Consider the following 13,729-nt stretch of genomic DNA (forward strand, 5'->3'; position numbering starts at 1 on the left):
ACCAAAATACCATTTTTTTCAATCAAATGACACTCAAATCTTGTCAAAATAGGCTCAAACTGATGAAAAGGCGTAGTTTGAAGCTTCTATTGATTTATTGGCTATTTCAGAGTGGGAGAAATGACTGCGACGGCTCTGGTGATGCTCTGGCAAGGGAAACAGCTTCCCTGCCAAAATGTGCCGTATATCTGTTTTCTTAGCCAATAAGGCTATCTTCTTGTGCCGTTCTTATTCCCCTGATGATATCACGAAGTGACTCATGAAGCTGCGTGTGGTGTTGATAGGGACAAGGAGTTGAGGGAAGTGTAGGTAGTGATGACTCAGAGTCAGGTGCACAGGGCGGCGATGAGGGCATCTCGACTTCGCTGCCGCCGGCGACTTCAATTACAGGAAGAATCTCGTCTTCTTCATCCATTTCCTCGTGCTCGTGTGCTTGTGTGAGGTTGAAAGTGACCGTATCATCACTGTGAGGGAGGCCGGTGAGATCAACGGCGCTGAGGGGCTTCGCGGCATACTGTGCCTTGCGGATAGCTTCACGCACATCATCAGGGAGTTGTGTATCTATCATATAGCCGTCAGTCTCTTCTTTCAGTGCTTGAGTCATTTGTGAACGCTGTGTATCCATAGATAAATAGTCATATTGCTTCCCTGTGTGCTCCAACCACTGCTTGAACTGCAGCCTCTTTGGTATGCCGTTGACGATAACTTCTTTATTCTCTCGCCACTCATCCTTGAGGCGGTTCATCTCCTTGATGATGACAGATCGTGTGAATCGTATACCCTGCTTATGTTGCTTCTTCTTATCGTCGGCGATAGCCTCCTCTTGTTGATCTCGCAGATCTTGCAGCGATACTGTAGGAATAAGGTCAGAGACAGTCTTTGCGCGGCGGCCTCGCTTTCTCTCGTGATACCGCTTTTCGATGCGAGTTCTTCGATCATCCACGTACTTTTTGATAACATCCTCAAGCACCACAGCTTCATGAACGATGTTGCGAATGTGCCGGAGCCCTGCGAGCGTAGGAGAACTGAGGATATCGTGATATCGCTCGCCGATGGTCTCGGCGGTGCTGGAAGCGGCGTGAAATCGCATATCTGAGGGAAGAAGTGAGAAATGAGCAGGCGTGAAGGTCTTCTTCTTCTTGAGCTGCTTCCTGAGAAGATATTCTATGGCAGGTCGGTCTGTGGGAGGGTAGATGCCCGTTTTTGGAAGCCCGAGATGATGTGAGCGGCAGTGAAGCCTTCATTAAAGATCTCCTGATTTTGGTGAGAAAAGGGGCCTTTTTCGGTGAAGGCTGATTAAGAAGGCACATACCTGAAAAGCTCCTGCAAAGGCACGCCGGCCAAAGGTAAGATTTCCCTTCCGCAACGCCTCACGAAGCTTCTTCTGATGCGCTTCCTTCAGAGAATTGAAATACGCCTACATCCATTGGCTGGAGTATATGCGTTGAATGAGGCGGAAGAAATGCTACGAGAATATTGAACTTTATCATATATTCTCGTAATTCGAATGAGCCGTGGCCTGTGAAGCCGTCGATAACGAGCAGCCGCCATACAGCCTCATCATCAGGCCTCGCCGCGGGAGGCATATCGTGAGTAACCAAGCGGTTATTTGTATCCTGAAGGTGCTCATTACACCCAAACCACTCTTCAAAATCAAGCTGACGTTTCTGTACAGTAGCAGATTTCTCCCACGAGCATCGGTTGAAGTGCTTCGCCCACTCGAGCGTTATCGCCGCACTTGAGAATGCCGAGTCTGACTGAGCGAAGCGCATATCAGGATCGCCTTCAATGAACGCCCACTCAAGCGTTGGCAACGACTTGAAGATCAGCCAGGGGGCGTTGTTGCGCCGGCTGCGTTGCCTGAGCCGATGACTGTGCAAGTCTCGCGATCTTGCGGAGAAAATACCTCTGTTGCTGACTTCTTCTTGGTGCGTACAACGAGGCATTCCATCTTATCTCGTAGCATTCCGACTCTAACTCCTGCTTCATCTGCATTCCAGGTCTCTGATGCACCGATATTGTACTTCGTCATCACATCGCTGAGGCGTTGGAACCACTCCTTCGTATCATCAACGCCGCCTTCCTCATATTCGGCACGCGAAGCTTCTCTCGACTTCAATATCGATTTCGCAAGCTCAGGATGATCATCGCGGAAGCGAGAGTACCACATCTTGCTCACAGGTCTCGCATCAGGATCACGGCGGCGCCGCAGAGTAAGTGCTGCATCTTCTATTTCCCACTTGGAGGCAGGCAGGCCTGACTTTTCCATCCAGATGATATAACACACGATAGCTTCTTCTTCCTCATCCGTGAGTTGCCGCGGGCGCCCCATCTTAGGATCGACAACATCCTCATAATCTACGGTATTCGCAGCCTCAAGTCTCTTGACGATGCGGCCGATAGATGCACGAGCAGAGCCGGCATATCGAGCTTCAGCAGCACGAAGAGTCAGTGGCTTCTTTCGGCGGCCGGCAGCATCACGATTGAGACCGCGGCGAAGTCGCTGGCGTGAAAGAACAACGGCCTGAGCAGCTCTCAGATTTGATTGTGAGGGCATAATTTTGATGGACGTGATATATGACTTTTTTACTGATTGATGTCCTAGAAATCATTGGTTTTGGCGGGCAAAAGTCATGATTTTGCGACAGCAGCCTGTGCGGGGTTGTCTCACACTTTTCGCCTTGTCTCATACTTTTGTGGCCAACTAAGCTTGCTTAGTTGGCACCCCCTCCCGGCTAGCCAACGAGTAACCCGTAACTTGCAATCATGATCGACAGGCATAGACAGGTGGTTTATACTGAATAGCCGCGAGCCTGCCTTATTTCGCCTCTCTCAATCCCCATTCGTACATAATCCGTTCCAACCAATATGCGGCCAAGGCCACCGTGTCTTGGCGTAAGAAGACGTTTCAATCTTTTCTGCATGTCAGATCAATGAGCACAAATCTCAGCCACCCGATGAGTATCAGTATGTCCGAAAACCTTGGCTAACAATCATGCGGTTGGGGGCGAGGAAAACCCAAGAACACAAGCTGCTCATACGTAAAACAACCAATCAACATTAGTGTTTCTATTCTGGGGTTCGAAATTAAGGCGTAGACCTTAGATGTTTCCATTCCTATTAGCCACACTACGAGCTGGACGTCATAAGTCGTGGTCGACTTGTCTGCGGCCAGCCATAAATTGGAAATTCTGCCTTGCTAAAATCGTTAGGCGGCTAACTCCTCAATATTTGACATTCGCATTAAAAAGAAGCACTCCCTCTTGGACATTACAGAAGATTTTTTTTTTTTTTTTTATAATCTCTTAAGCTTTTACCTAGGCCTTCTTAATTTCCTTAAGGTTTTTAATAAAAATTAATCTATCTATATAGACTAACTTATTAATAATTCTTTATATTTAAGGTTCTCTTAAGACTAGGTTTCTTAACTAAGGTATAACTTATATAGTATAATATAGGCTATAACTTATAAAGAAAGCTTTAGTTATATTAAATAGATAATAATAATTTCTTTTTCTTATAATTTTAATTAATTATTAAAAATATAGTTAATTAATCCTAGCTTATACTTTATTATAAATAGTTAATTACTTTTATAAGTCTTATATAATATAATACTAGCTAGTATTAAGATTAATAAGAATAGCTATTTAAATAAGATATATTTTAATATTATTAAAGAAACTATTAAATATTATAAGAATATAAAGTTAATATATAATAATTCTAAGAGGAAGGATTATTATATATACTTATATAAGCTAGTTATATAAGTATAAGTAAGTCTTTAAGACCTCTTAGTTTAAGACCTATTCTTATAATAATAAAAGAATTATCCTCTTTTTTACTTACTAATATTATATTACCTTTATAATTCTATATTAAATAGTAATAACTGTAGCTATAAGGACCCTTTTCTATTTAAGCTATTAATATACTTAACTATCTATATTAAGTATACCTTTTTTTTAATAATTTAATTAAAAAATTAAAAATTAATTTACTAAGATTTAAATCTTAGTCTTATAAAAATAAGATCTAAGCTTTATTAAATAGCTAATTATTATATATTCCTATATATTAACTTAGACCTATTTAAATATAATATTTTTATATTAATATAATATATTAACTATTTTAAAAAGCTTTATAGATTAATCTTTTTAAATATATACTTTAATAAAAAAAAAGGCCTTTTAATTTAATTTTATTTTATAAAAATAATTAATAATATAGCCTTTATTTTAACTTTAAAGAGTTAAAGTATTTAATATTATATTTATAATTAAAGTATAAACCTTTATATTAATTAAATAGAGATAATTTAATATCCTAAGGAAAAGAAAAGAAAATATTTAAAGAGTATTTATAATTAATATTAATATTTATATTTCTTTAAAGTATAAACCTAAGGATTATAGCCTTTAACCCTTAGGTTAAATTAAAGAAATTATTAATACTTTTTTTAATAAAGATATTAAATATAATTAATATCTATAAGGCTTAATTAAAGCTATTATAATAATAATAAAATTATAATATAATAAAGAAAAGCCTTTATATTTAAATACTACCTATAGTAAAAAACTTATAATATAATTAAAAGAGCTTAACTCCTTTTTATAATTAAATTTATAGTATATAATTAAAAAGGAAAATAAAGCCTCTTTATATTACTTTAATAAGAAATATATTATACTTATTATTAAATAATAAAATATTTATTACTTAGAATTTAATATTTTTCTAAAAGATTAATAAGAATTAAAATATAATATTTAAATAGATATAAAAAATAACCTTAAAGATAATTATATATCTACTTTAATATTACTTATAGTATTATAATAATTTAATATTAAATTAGTTATAATATAGACTAAATTATTTTAATAAATATTAGCTTAATTTACTTTTATTTATTCTAAAGGAAATAATAACCTTCCCTTTATTATTAATATAATAAAAAATAACTAATAATACTCTTCTTTATATAATTTAAATTAAATAAATAATAATATTAAGTTTATTTTAATTTATAAAAAAGATATAATTACCTAAAGAATTAAATTCTATTAATTAATTAATAAATACTTTATTAAAGTAATATTAAAAACTATAATTATATAAGATTATAATATTATAATATAAATCTAATAACTTATCTCTTATAATATTAATAAATATATATTAATTTATAACTTTCTATCTTTTCTTTATACTTAAATATCTTATTTAATCTACTTTCTATAATAATAAAAAGAAATTATAGAAATATTCTAAATATACCCTATAACCTAAGGTAATTAAGCCCTATTAAAAACTACTTATTATTTAAATATCCTCTTTAAATTAAAAGTAATTAGATTTTTTACTTAATTATAATAAATTAATTTATTAAATATTAATAATTAATAATACTTAAAGTATTTAATTCTAGATATTTTAATAATTAATATAATTAAGGATTTATTATAACCTTTAGTAAAAAAAGTATTTATATTAATATATTTATATTCTATAAATACTTATTAATATTTAAATATTATAGTAAAAATTATCTTAATAATAGCTATATCTTTATATTAACTAGAAAAGTAAATACTTAATTAATATTTAAAATAGATAAATATAAAAAAGAAAAGGTTTTAAACTTTATAATCTTTAACTTTATAAGAATTCTTATATATTACTTTAAATATCTAGATAGTAAGCTTTAGGCTACTTTATACTTTAATCTATATACTTTCTAGCTTATTAAAAAGAATATTACTTTATCTTAATAGGCTTAATAAAAAGTAAATCTAATTAAATAATTAAAATACTTTAGTAAAGTATTTATTCTTTTTATTATCTTTATTATAATTAATCTTAAAGTTAATTATTTCTTTCTATATTTTAATAAGAATATTTAATTAATAGACTTTATTTATATTTATAAGAATTATTATTATATTATTATATAAATAGCTAATTAAGACTTCTTTAAATTTAACTTTAATTATAATTAATAATATAAAAGTAATTCCTATAGGAATAAGTATTAAGATAATAATTAAAGCTATAATAATTAAAAAGACTTTTATTATTTAAATAGGTATTAAAGTAGCTATTAAAAGGATAAATAAAATTATAATTAATAATATAATAATAAGTATAATAAGAAATAAACTAAAAAGTAAAATAAATTTAAATAAAATAATTAATATACTTAACTATATAAAAGAGATTATATTTAAGAAAAAAGAAGGTTTATTTTAAAAAGTATTATTCTATTATAGAAAATAATACTTTAAAAGATATATTTAATATATAACTAGACTATAACTATTATAATAATAAATATAGATTTAATAGTAACTATTTAATTAGCTTAATATTATTATAAAGAGCTTATCTTAGCTTTATAATTATTAAATAAGATTTACTAAATATCTTAAGAGAAAATACTTTCTTATTAACCTTTATATTAGAAATATATAAATATAAAATATATAACTATATATTTATTATAAGAGCTTTACTATAAGAATACTTAAGAGTATAAATATATATCTTACCTATCTAGCTTTTAAGTAAAAATACTTTTATTAAAACTAAGTATTATATTTATTATTAATAAGATTTCTTATTTTATAATAAGCTATATTACTATATTAAGAATAGCTATAATAATATAAGTTATTATTACTAGTAAATTATAAATACTATTACTTAAGATTACTTTAATATTACTAATAATACTATAGGTAATAATATTATTAATTTAAGTTAAGAGAATTATAAAGTTATTACTTTTAATATATAAAATATAATTTAATTCCTTATATTTACTATATATAAAATTAATAGAAATTATATTTACTTAAGATTCTAAGTCTATAGTAAATATAAAGATCTTTTTATTATTATTTATATAGATATTAGCTATAGAAAACTTATTATTAATTAGGCCTAATTAAATACTTTAAATTATAAGATTAAAAAGAAAAAACTAGTATATATTAAAGGTATTAATAATAAAATAAGTAAACTTTATAATAAATAGGCTATATTCTCTTTTTATACTAATAGTATTTATAAGAATAAAGATAATACTAATATAATTAAATTTAAATATAATACTTAAGTCTAGGATAGAATATTATTATTATTATTAATTACTTTCTTTAGAAATAGTTAAATAGTACTTTATAGTATTAATATTATAAATATAATATAATACTTTAATTATATTTTACTAGAAGATTTTTATATCTTTTTTTAAGTTATATAATTTATTAAAAAGGTATTATAATAAATATAGGCAGTTTATATTATAATAATTCTAGCTAGAGAGTTTTACTTTATTTTAATTTTCTAGAAAGAAGTTTTTAAAGGATATTTTTATATATTCTATAGATTACTAATAACTATAATTAATAGTCTTATAGATATTATTAGCCCTTTAGATATTATAATTATTAATAATATAGATTTTAATATTTATATATTTTAAAAGCAGAAGCTTAAAAACCTTAAAAAATATAAAGAATAGTAATTATATCTAGCTTTTATATAGAAATTAGTACTTATAGCCTTTATAATAGCTAATATAATTATTCTTTTAATAAGTCTAAGAAAAGAATTTATTTAAGGTCTATAAATAGATATATAAGTATTATTATTAATTAAGTTTATTTTATTTTTTACCCTTAAGGTTATTACCTCTAGTATTAATAACCTAAGAATAAAAAACTTAATATATAAGATTATAGTATTAAAGTTAATTATATATAAGTAATTAAGAATTATATTTAATATTATTATAATTAATATTATAAAAGCTTAAAAAAACTAATATAATTAAAAATACTAGCTATTAATAGTATTTATTAAATTCTTAGAAAAAGAATTAAATATATTTACTAATATACTTATTATTAAAGATAATATTAACCTAGTTATTAATACTATAAACTTACTAGGTCTCTATAGACTTCTTTATAAGGTTTAAGTATAATAATAGCTAGATTTACTTAAGATTAGTATAAGTAATAGTATTTATATTTATAATAATAAATTACTCTTTATATAATAAGCTAACTAGCTTATATATAAATTCTTTATTATATAAATTAATAAAGGTTTTATTTATATTAATAAAGATAATAAGATAACTATCCCCCTTATAGATAATTAATATAAATATAAGGTATTTTAATAATCTTATACTTATAGTATAAAGGATAAAGAATTTATTAATAAAATATTTAATATACTATATTATAAAGAATATATAAAATAAGTCTAATAACTTATCCCCTTTATAGCCTTAATATTTATAGTATAAAGAAAGGTTAATAATAAATTAAAAGTATATATAATTATTAATCTATAAATATTTAATAAAGTTACTATATTTAATTATTATCCTTTATTTAAATAAAAAGATATTATTAATGCCTTATAGAAAGTAATATATATTTTTACTATAAATATATTTACCTTTTTCTATTAATTTAAAATTAAATTAAAATATTATAATTACTTTATTATTATAAATTATTAAAGACTTAAAAGATTAATAATTATATTAATAAGTTTTTATAATTCTTTAGTATATATATAGAGATATATAGATTATTTACTTTATTTTTTCTAAGGATTCTATTAAGCCTTTATTAATAATATTATTATTTTTTTATAATTAGTAATTAAATACTTTAAATATTTTTAAACTCTATTTACTTTATTTAAGTCTAAGAATTTTATTATTAATTTAAAGAAAAGTTAGCTTAAATATTTAAATACTTATATTCTTAGCTTTAGAGTTAATACCTTTAGTTTATTAATAATAGCTAAAAGAGTAATAATATTTATTACCTTTAAATTCTTAATATAATTAATAGCTCTAGAATAATATATTAAAATAATTAATTATATTAAGTATTTAATTCTATATTATATAAAACTTATTAAATTACTTTAATAGTAAAAAGTTATTTTATTAATTAAAGATTATTAAGATAATAAGATTATAAATAATAATAAAGAATAGAGAATAGTTTATATTAAGATAATTTACTATAACTTTATACTTAAAGAGTTAATATCCTTTAAAGTAATTTAATTTAAAATTACTTTTAATAAAAGAATATTTTATTTAGATTTTACTAAATAACTATTTCTTTAGATTAATATTAGTCTTTAATAAGACTTTAATACTATTCTTTACTATATTAAAAATAATTATATATAGAAAGAAAATACTTATATTCTAGCTAATATTATTTTACTTATATACTTTTTAAATTATATTTTATTATTAACTAAATATAAATATAAGCTAATTAAGCTTAAAATAGCCTACTTTATCTAGGCTATATATTACCTTAAGGCTTAAATTAAATTATTTAAAAGATCTTTAATAGTCTTTATTAATTACTTTATAATTAAACCTATTATTAAGAAAATAATACTTAAAATATTTAGTATTAATTAAGTAAACTAAAGGCTTATTAATATTTCTATTTATCTATCTAAATATAATTTATATATTTTCTAACGTACATGATAAGCGGGTGCAACAGACAAGCGAGTGCAACACAACATCACAACATCTCAGATAGAAATAGCAATAAAAACACAACAGACTATTAATTAAGTAAAATTAATCGCTATATTCTTCCATAGACATAGCGACAAGTATCTGACAGGTCCTTGCATTATGTCCTGTCTTGCCGCACGCTCCACAGCGCCTTTCCTTCATTCGCGGAGGCCCTCCTTGACCACCACTTCTCGATGGTCCAGCCACCGCCTGCGCATCAACATCCGTTTGATCAATTACTTGCCTTCCTTCCTCTACTGTCATCACCCCTCCTTTCTGTAGCCGGGTTCTTTTTGCCCTCCGCCGCCGGCTTAGTATCTTATTTGCCTGTTCAAGATCTTGGACCCTGGCCTCTAATAAGGCAACCTTATGCATAACTATCTTTGTTCCCTTGGAAGAAGACCTCAATGCTTCTAGAATTGACTCTGGAGAGCTACTTTTATGCCTTTTGATTCTCTTTTCAAGATATTCAAGCTGAGAGTCGGCTTCAAGGATAGTCTTTGGGGTCTTTGAGACCCAAGGGGTCGAGGGGCTAACTACCTCCTCCACAGGCGTTGGAGTCCGCAGCTGCACATCGAGCTTCGAGATTACACTTTCTGGGTCGAGAGGAGCAAGTCCGGCTCCTCTAAAGGCTGCTTTAATATTTTTCTCTGTCATTGTGGCCTGGTAGGCGGTGTAAAAAGCCGGCAAGAACTCGGTTTTGGAAATGTGGGTTACGGAGCATCTGATCAAATGCTCGATTTCTCGCCCGTAAGCCTTCTTAAGCAGGCCAAAGCACCCGACATCAAGAGGCTGCAGCAGATGAGACGAATGAGGCGGTATACAAAGCGTGATGATTTTATTTGCCTTGCAATATCTCTCAAAGTCGACCGAGTGGTGACTTTGGTGTCCGTCGAGGATCAGGAGACGATAGCGATTCTTTGATTGCTTGGTAGTACACCGGTCGAAGTGCTTTAGCCACTCGAGGACTATCTCGTTATCTGTCCAGCCATTAGGACTCGTCGCAATAGCCCAATCGCCCGGGAGGTTGCTTTCTCGGTACCAGTGGGCGAGGTGATATTGGCCCGCACCTATGATGAACGGCGGGATCGCTTGGCCCTCGGCATTGATCGCCTGAATGACTGTAATCCATTCCCGGTTTCCAGGCTGCACTGATTTTGGTCTTCCACGCCTTTCAGCACCTGTGACGACCATTCCGCTCGCAATAACGCCCATCATAAAGCCAGTCTCGTCAAAGTTATAGATTTCATCAGGTCGGATGCCATACTTCGCAATTACATTTGCTACGAGCCTAAACCAGTTGCGAATAATGGTCGGATCTTCACATTTGGCTCTCTGGTAGTCATATTTACGGGGGAAATGCGTCTTGAGGTCTTTGTGTCGCTTGACGAAGTTAGAGGCCCAGCGCTTGCCGACAGGCGGCGTCTCGCGGTCGGCGAGCAATCGGTTAGCCATCTCCTCAACACAACGCAGTCGCGGGGGAAACCCTCGCGAATCCAGATCGAGAATGAACTGAACTATGATCTGTTCTTCTAGATCAGATAGTTTGCGTGATTTTGGGATAGAATCACGCGTAGAAAGGATACCCTTCTGTCGGCGATATAAAGTCCAATAACGGACCTGGTAGATGCCTGCGGCGCGTCGGAGACTTAATTTTGGGTCATTTTGAAGGGCACGAAGTGCAAGAAGAATCCTAGCCTCAATATTTGGGTCTGGCATATTTGGTGGTTGAAAATTAATTGATTAAGTTGAGAAGATGTAAATTGCGGGATTTTTTGTTGCACTCGCTTGTCTGTTGCACCCGCTTATCATGTACGTTATAATAATAGTAATTAAAGCCTTAAAAGTATAATTAGTTAGAAAAAGTTAAATAATAAAGCCTAAAGCTAAAGGCTTAGTATAAATAATCTAGTTAATTAACCTTTAAATTCTACTCCCGTCTTCATAAGAGATTCATGATATTATCAACTGGGGATCACAGAAGATAAGTATTCTCAAAATCGTATGCTTCATCCCCTGTACAGACAACAATGGACGAGCCACAATTTCACGAAAGCAATGGACTTCTCAAACCAAGCAACAACAACACGGACAGATCCGTCAGTAATATCAGCGATGACAGCACCAAGAAAATGGACGACTGGAAGGTTACTCTTATCAGTGGTTCCTGTGCTTGTGCTGTTGTTTTTGCTGTCAATCTCAGTGTCACCATCTGGTCAAGCGTGAGTCTCGAAAGCGGCCGGGATGGCGTCAAGACGAGCCGAAGAATTGTCTACGAGGGTTCATGTTCAAAAACTCGAAACATGAGTCTCCTGATTCACCTCATCATCAACGTCCTTGGTTCAGTTCTTCTTTCCGCCAGCAACTATGGGATGCAATGTCTTTCTACACCAACCAGAGCCGATGTTGACAAAGCTCATGCACAAAAGAGATGGGTAGACATTGGGATACCCAGCTTTCGCAACTTGAGAGAGGTTTCAACTCGGAGAGTAATACTCTGGTGGCTACTGGTCCTTTCCTCACTGCCACTCCATCTTTTGTAAGTACCCAGACCTAACTAAAACCAAGAAGCAGGAGGCTGACAGGACTGAGGCTCAACTCTGTGGTCTACTCATCCTTAGCAACATATTCTTACAGTATATTCACTGTCGATAAAAACCTCGAGCTACTCGAGAGATATCATGTACATGTGCCTGCACATAACGGCACTATAAAATTATTTGATTCAAGGAAAATAATACTCAGTCAACTCAATAATCTCACTGCTTTAGAGTGCATCAACCAGTATGGCACAACTTTCCAAACAGAAAGTATCGACGTTATACTAGTTGTCGACGCGTCGCCGTCCGAATTCGAATCAAACAGGACACACAAGATAGATTCTGCATTTTCAAACAACGTACGACGAAAATCCTGTTACCCATCGGATTATCAATGGATATGTGGTAAATCTTGCAGCCCTTGTCACTTCGAATTACCACGAATTAAACTTCAATCGGACAATTGGAGTCCATTCGGTAGTAGGGTCGAATACTGCCTTAGCGAGCCAGCACCAGAGAAATGTCGACTCAACTTCGACATCTACCTTGCGGGGATCGTACTTGCAGTGAACTTGATCAAAGCCGTCATACTGGCCTTGATTGTTCTTCGCCCACCAAAAGAGCCCATGTTTGTTCTTGGAGATGCTATCCAATCATTCTTGGCTCACCCAGATGAAAACTCGCGCGGAAGTTGTTTAGCATCGGCACGGATTGTCCGCGACGGTCTCTTTGGTCGACCAAGTATCATGTATTCACAGCCTAAAAGACGCGGAGTTGCTGTTACCAAGACGCGGTGGTTCTTTAGTTTTGTCATGTAAGAACGGCGTCAGTCCCAGAAGAAGGCATATATACTAAAAACTTACCCCAGGTTTGGAGTTGCTTTTACCGTTACCTGTGTGCTTCTGGTTTGGGGTATCAGAGAAATCTATGGTCCCCAGAACGTCAAGAGCCTCTGGAGTCTAGGATTTGGAACCGCAAACGAAGTCACTCTGATAAAAGGGAACGAAGGGTTTTCAGATCAGCCGCAAGCAGGGGAACAGAACATTTTCCCCAAAGTTCTCACGTCCAACCTTCCTCAGCTGATATTCTCTCTTCTGTATTTTCAGTACAACAGTCTCTACACCTCCATGGCTGCCGCAAAAGAATGGAGTGATTTTGGCTGCAATCGACGTCCATTACGCGTTTCCTCCAACCCGCGAGGTCAGCAACGTTCCCGGTACTTTCTTCAACTCCCCTACCGATATAGCATCCCCCTTGTACTTGTTTCAATCCTAGTACACTGGATTCTGTCACAAAGCATTTTTATCGTCATTGTTGAAAAATACGAAAAAACGAAAACAGACTTTAACCTCGAGGGAACTGTGGTGACCTGTGGATATTCACCAATCGCCATCATCTGTGTTGTTATCACCTCGGGTCTTATGGCTGTCGCGATAGCTATCACCGCATTTCGACGCCTACCGACTGGTATGCCTGTGGCTGCAAGTTGTAGTTTGGCAATTGCGGCTGCTTGTCATCAGCCAGTCGGCTGTACTTTAGACCCAGAGGCACCGTTACTACATCTGAAATGGGGTGTCATGTGTCTTGAAAGAGAAGGTTC

At 32.0% G+C, this 13,729-nt stretch overlaps 3 protein-coding genes across 3 annotated transcripts; 1 reads left to right on the top strand and 2 right to left on the bottom strand.

The window, feature by feature from the left end:
- Positions 1–196: 196 nt before the first annotated feature.
- On the bottom strand, positions 197–1,090 carry FPOAC1_002542 (uncharacterized protein; the record flags this gene model as incomplete). Its single annotated transcript, XM_044847120.1, has 1 exon — positions 197–1,090. The coding sequence occupies one exon, from the start codon at positions 1,088–1,090 to the stop codon at positions 197–199; it is 894 nt and encodes a 297-aa protein (XP_044713036.1).
- A 735-nt stretch (positions 1,091–1,825) lies between these two features.
- Positions 1,826–2,557, bottom strand: FPOAC1_002543 (uncharacterized protein; the record flags this gene model as incomplete). Its single annotated transcript, XM_044847121.1, has 1 exon — positions 1,826–2,557. One exon carries the CDS (start codon positions 2,555–2,557, stop codon positions 1,826–1,828), a length of 732 nt encoding a protein of 243 aa, XP_044713037.1.
- A 9,062-nt stretch (positions 2,558–11,619) lies between these two features.
- On the top strand, positions 11,620–13,621 carry FPOAC1_002544 (uncharacterized protein; the record flags this gene model as incomplete). Its single annotated transcript, XM_044847122.1, has 4 exons — positions 11,620–12,128; positions 12,182–12,943; positions 12,998–13,345; positions 13,567–13,621. The coding sequence occupies 4 exons, from the start codon at positions 11,620–11,622 to the stop codon at positions 13,619–13,621; spliced, it is 1,674 nt and encodes a 557-aa protein (XP_044713038.1).
- Positions 13,622–13,729: the final 108 nt, after the last annotated feature.

Source organism: Fusarium poae, chromosome 1 (genome assembly GCF_019609905.1).
Source record: "Fusarium poae strain DAOMC 252244 chromosome 1, whole genome shotgun sequence".
NCBI lineage: Eukaryota > Fungi > Ascomycota > Sordariomycetes > Hypocreales > Nectriaceae > Fusarium > Fusarium poae.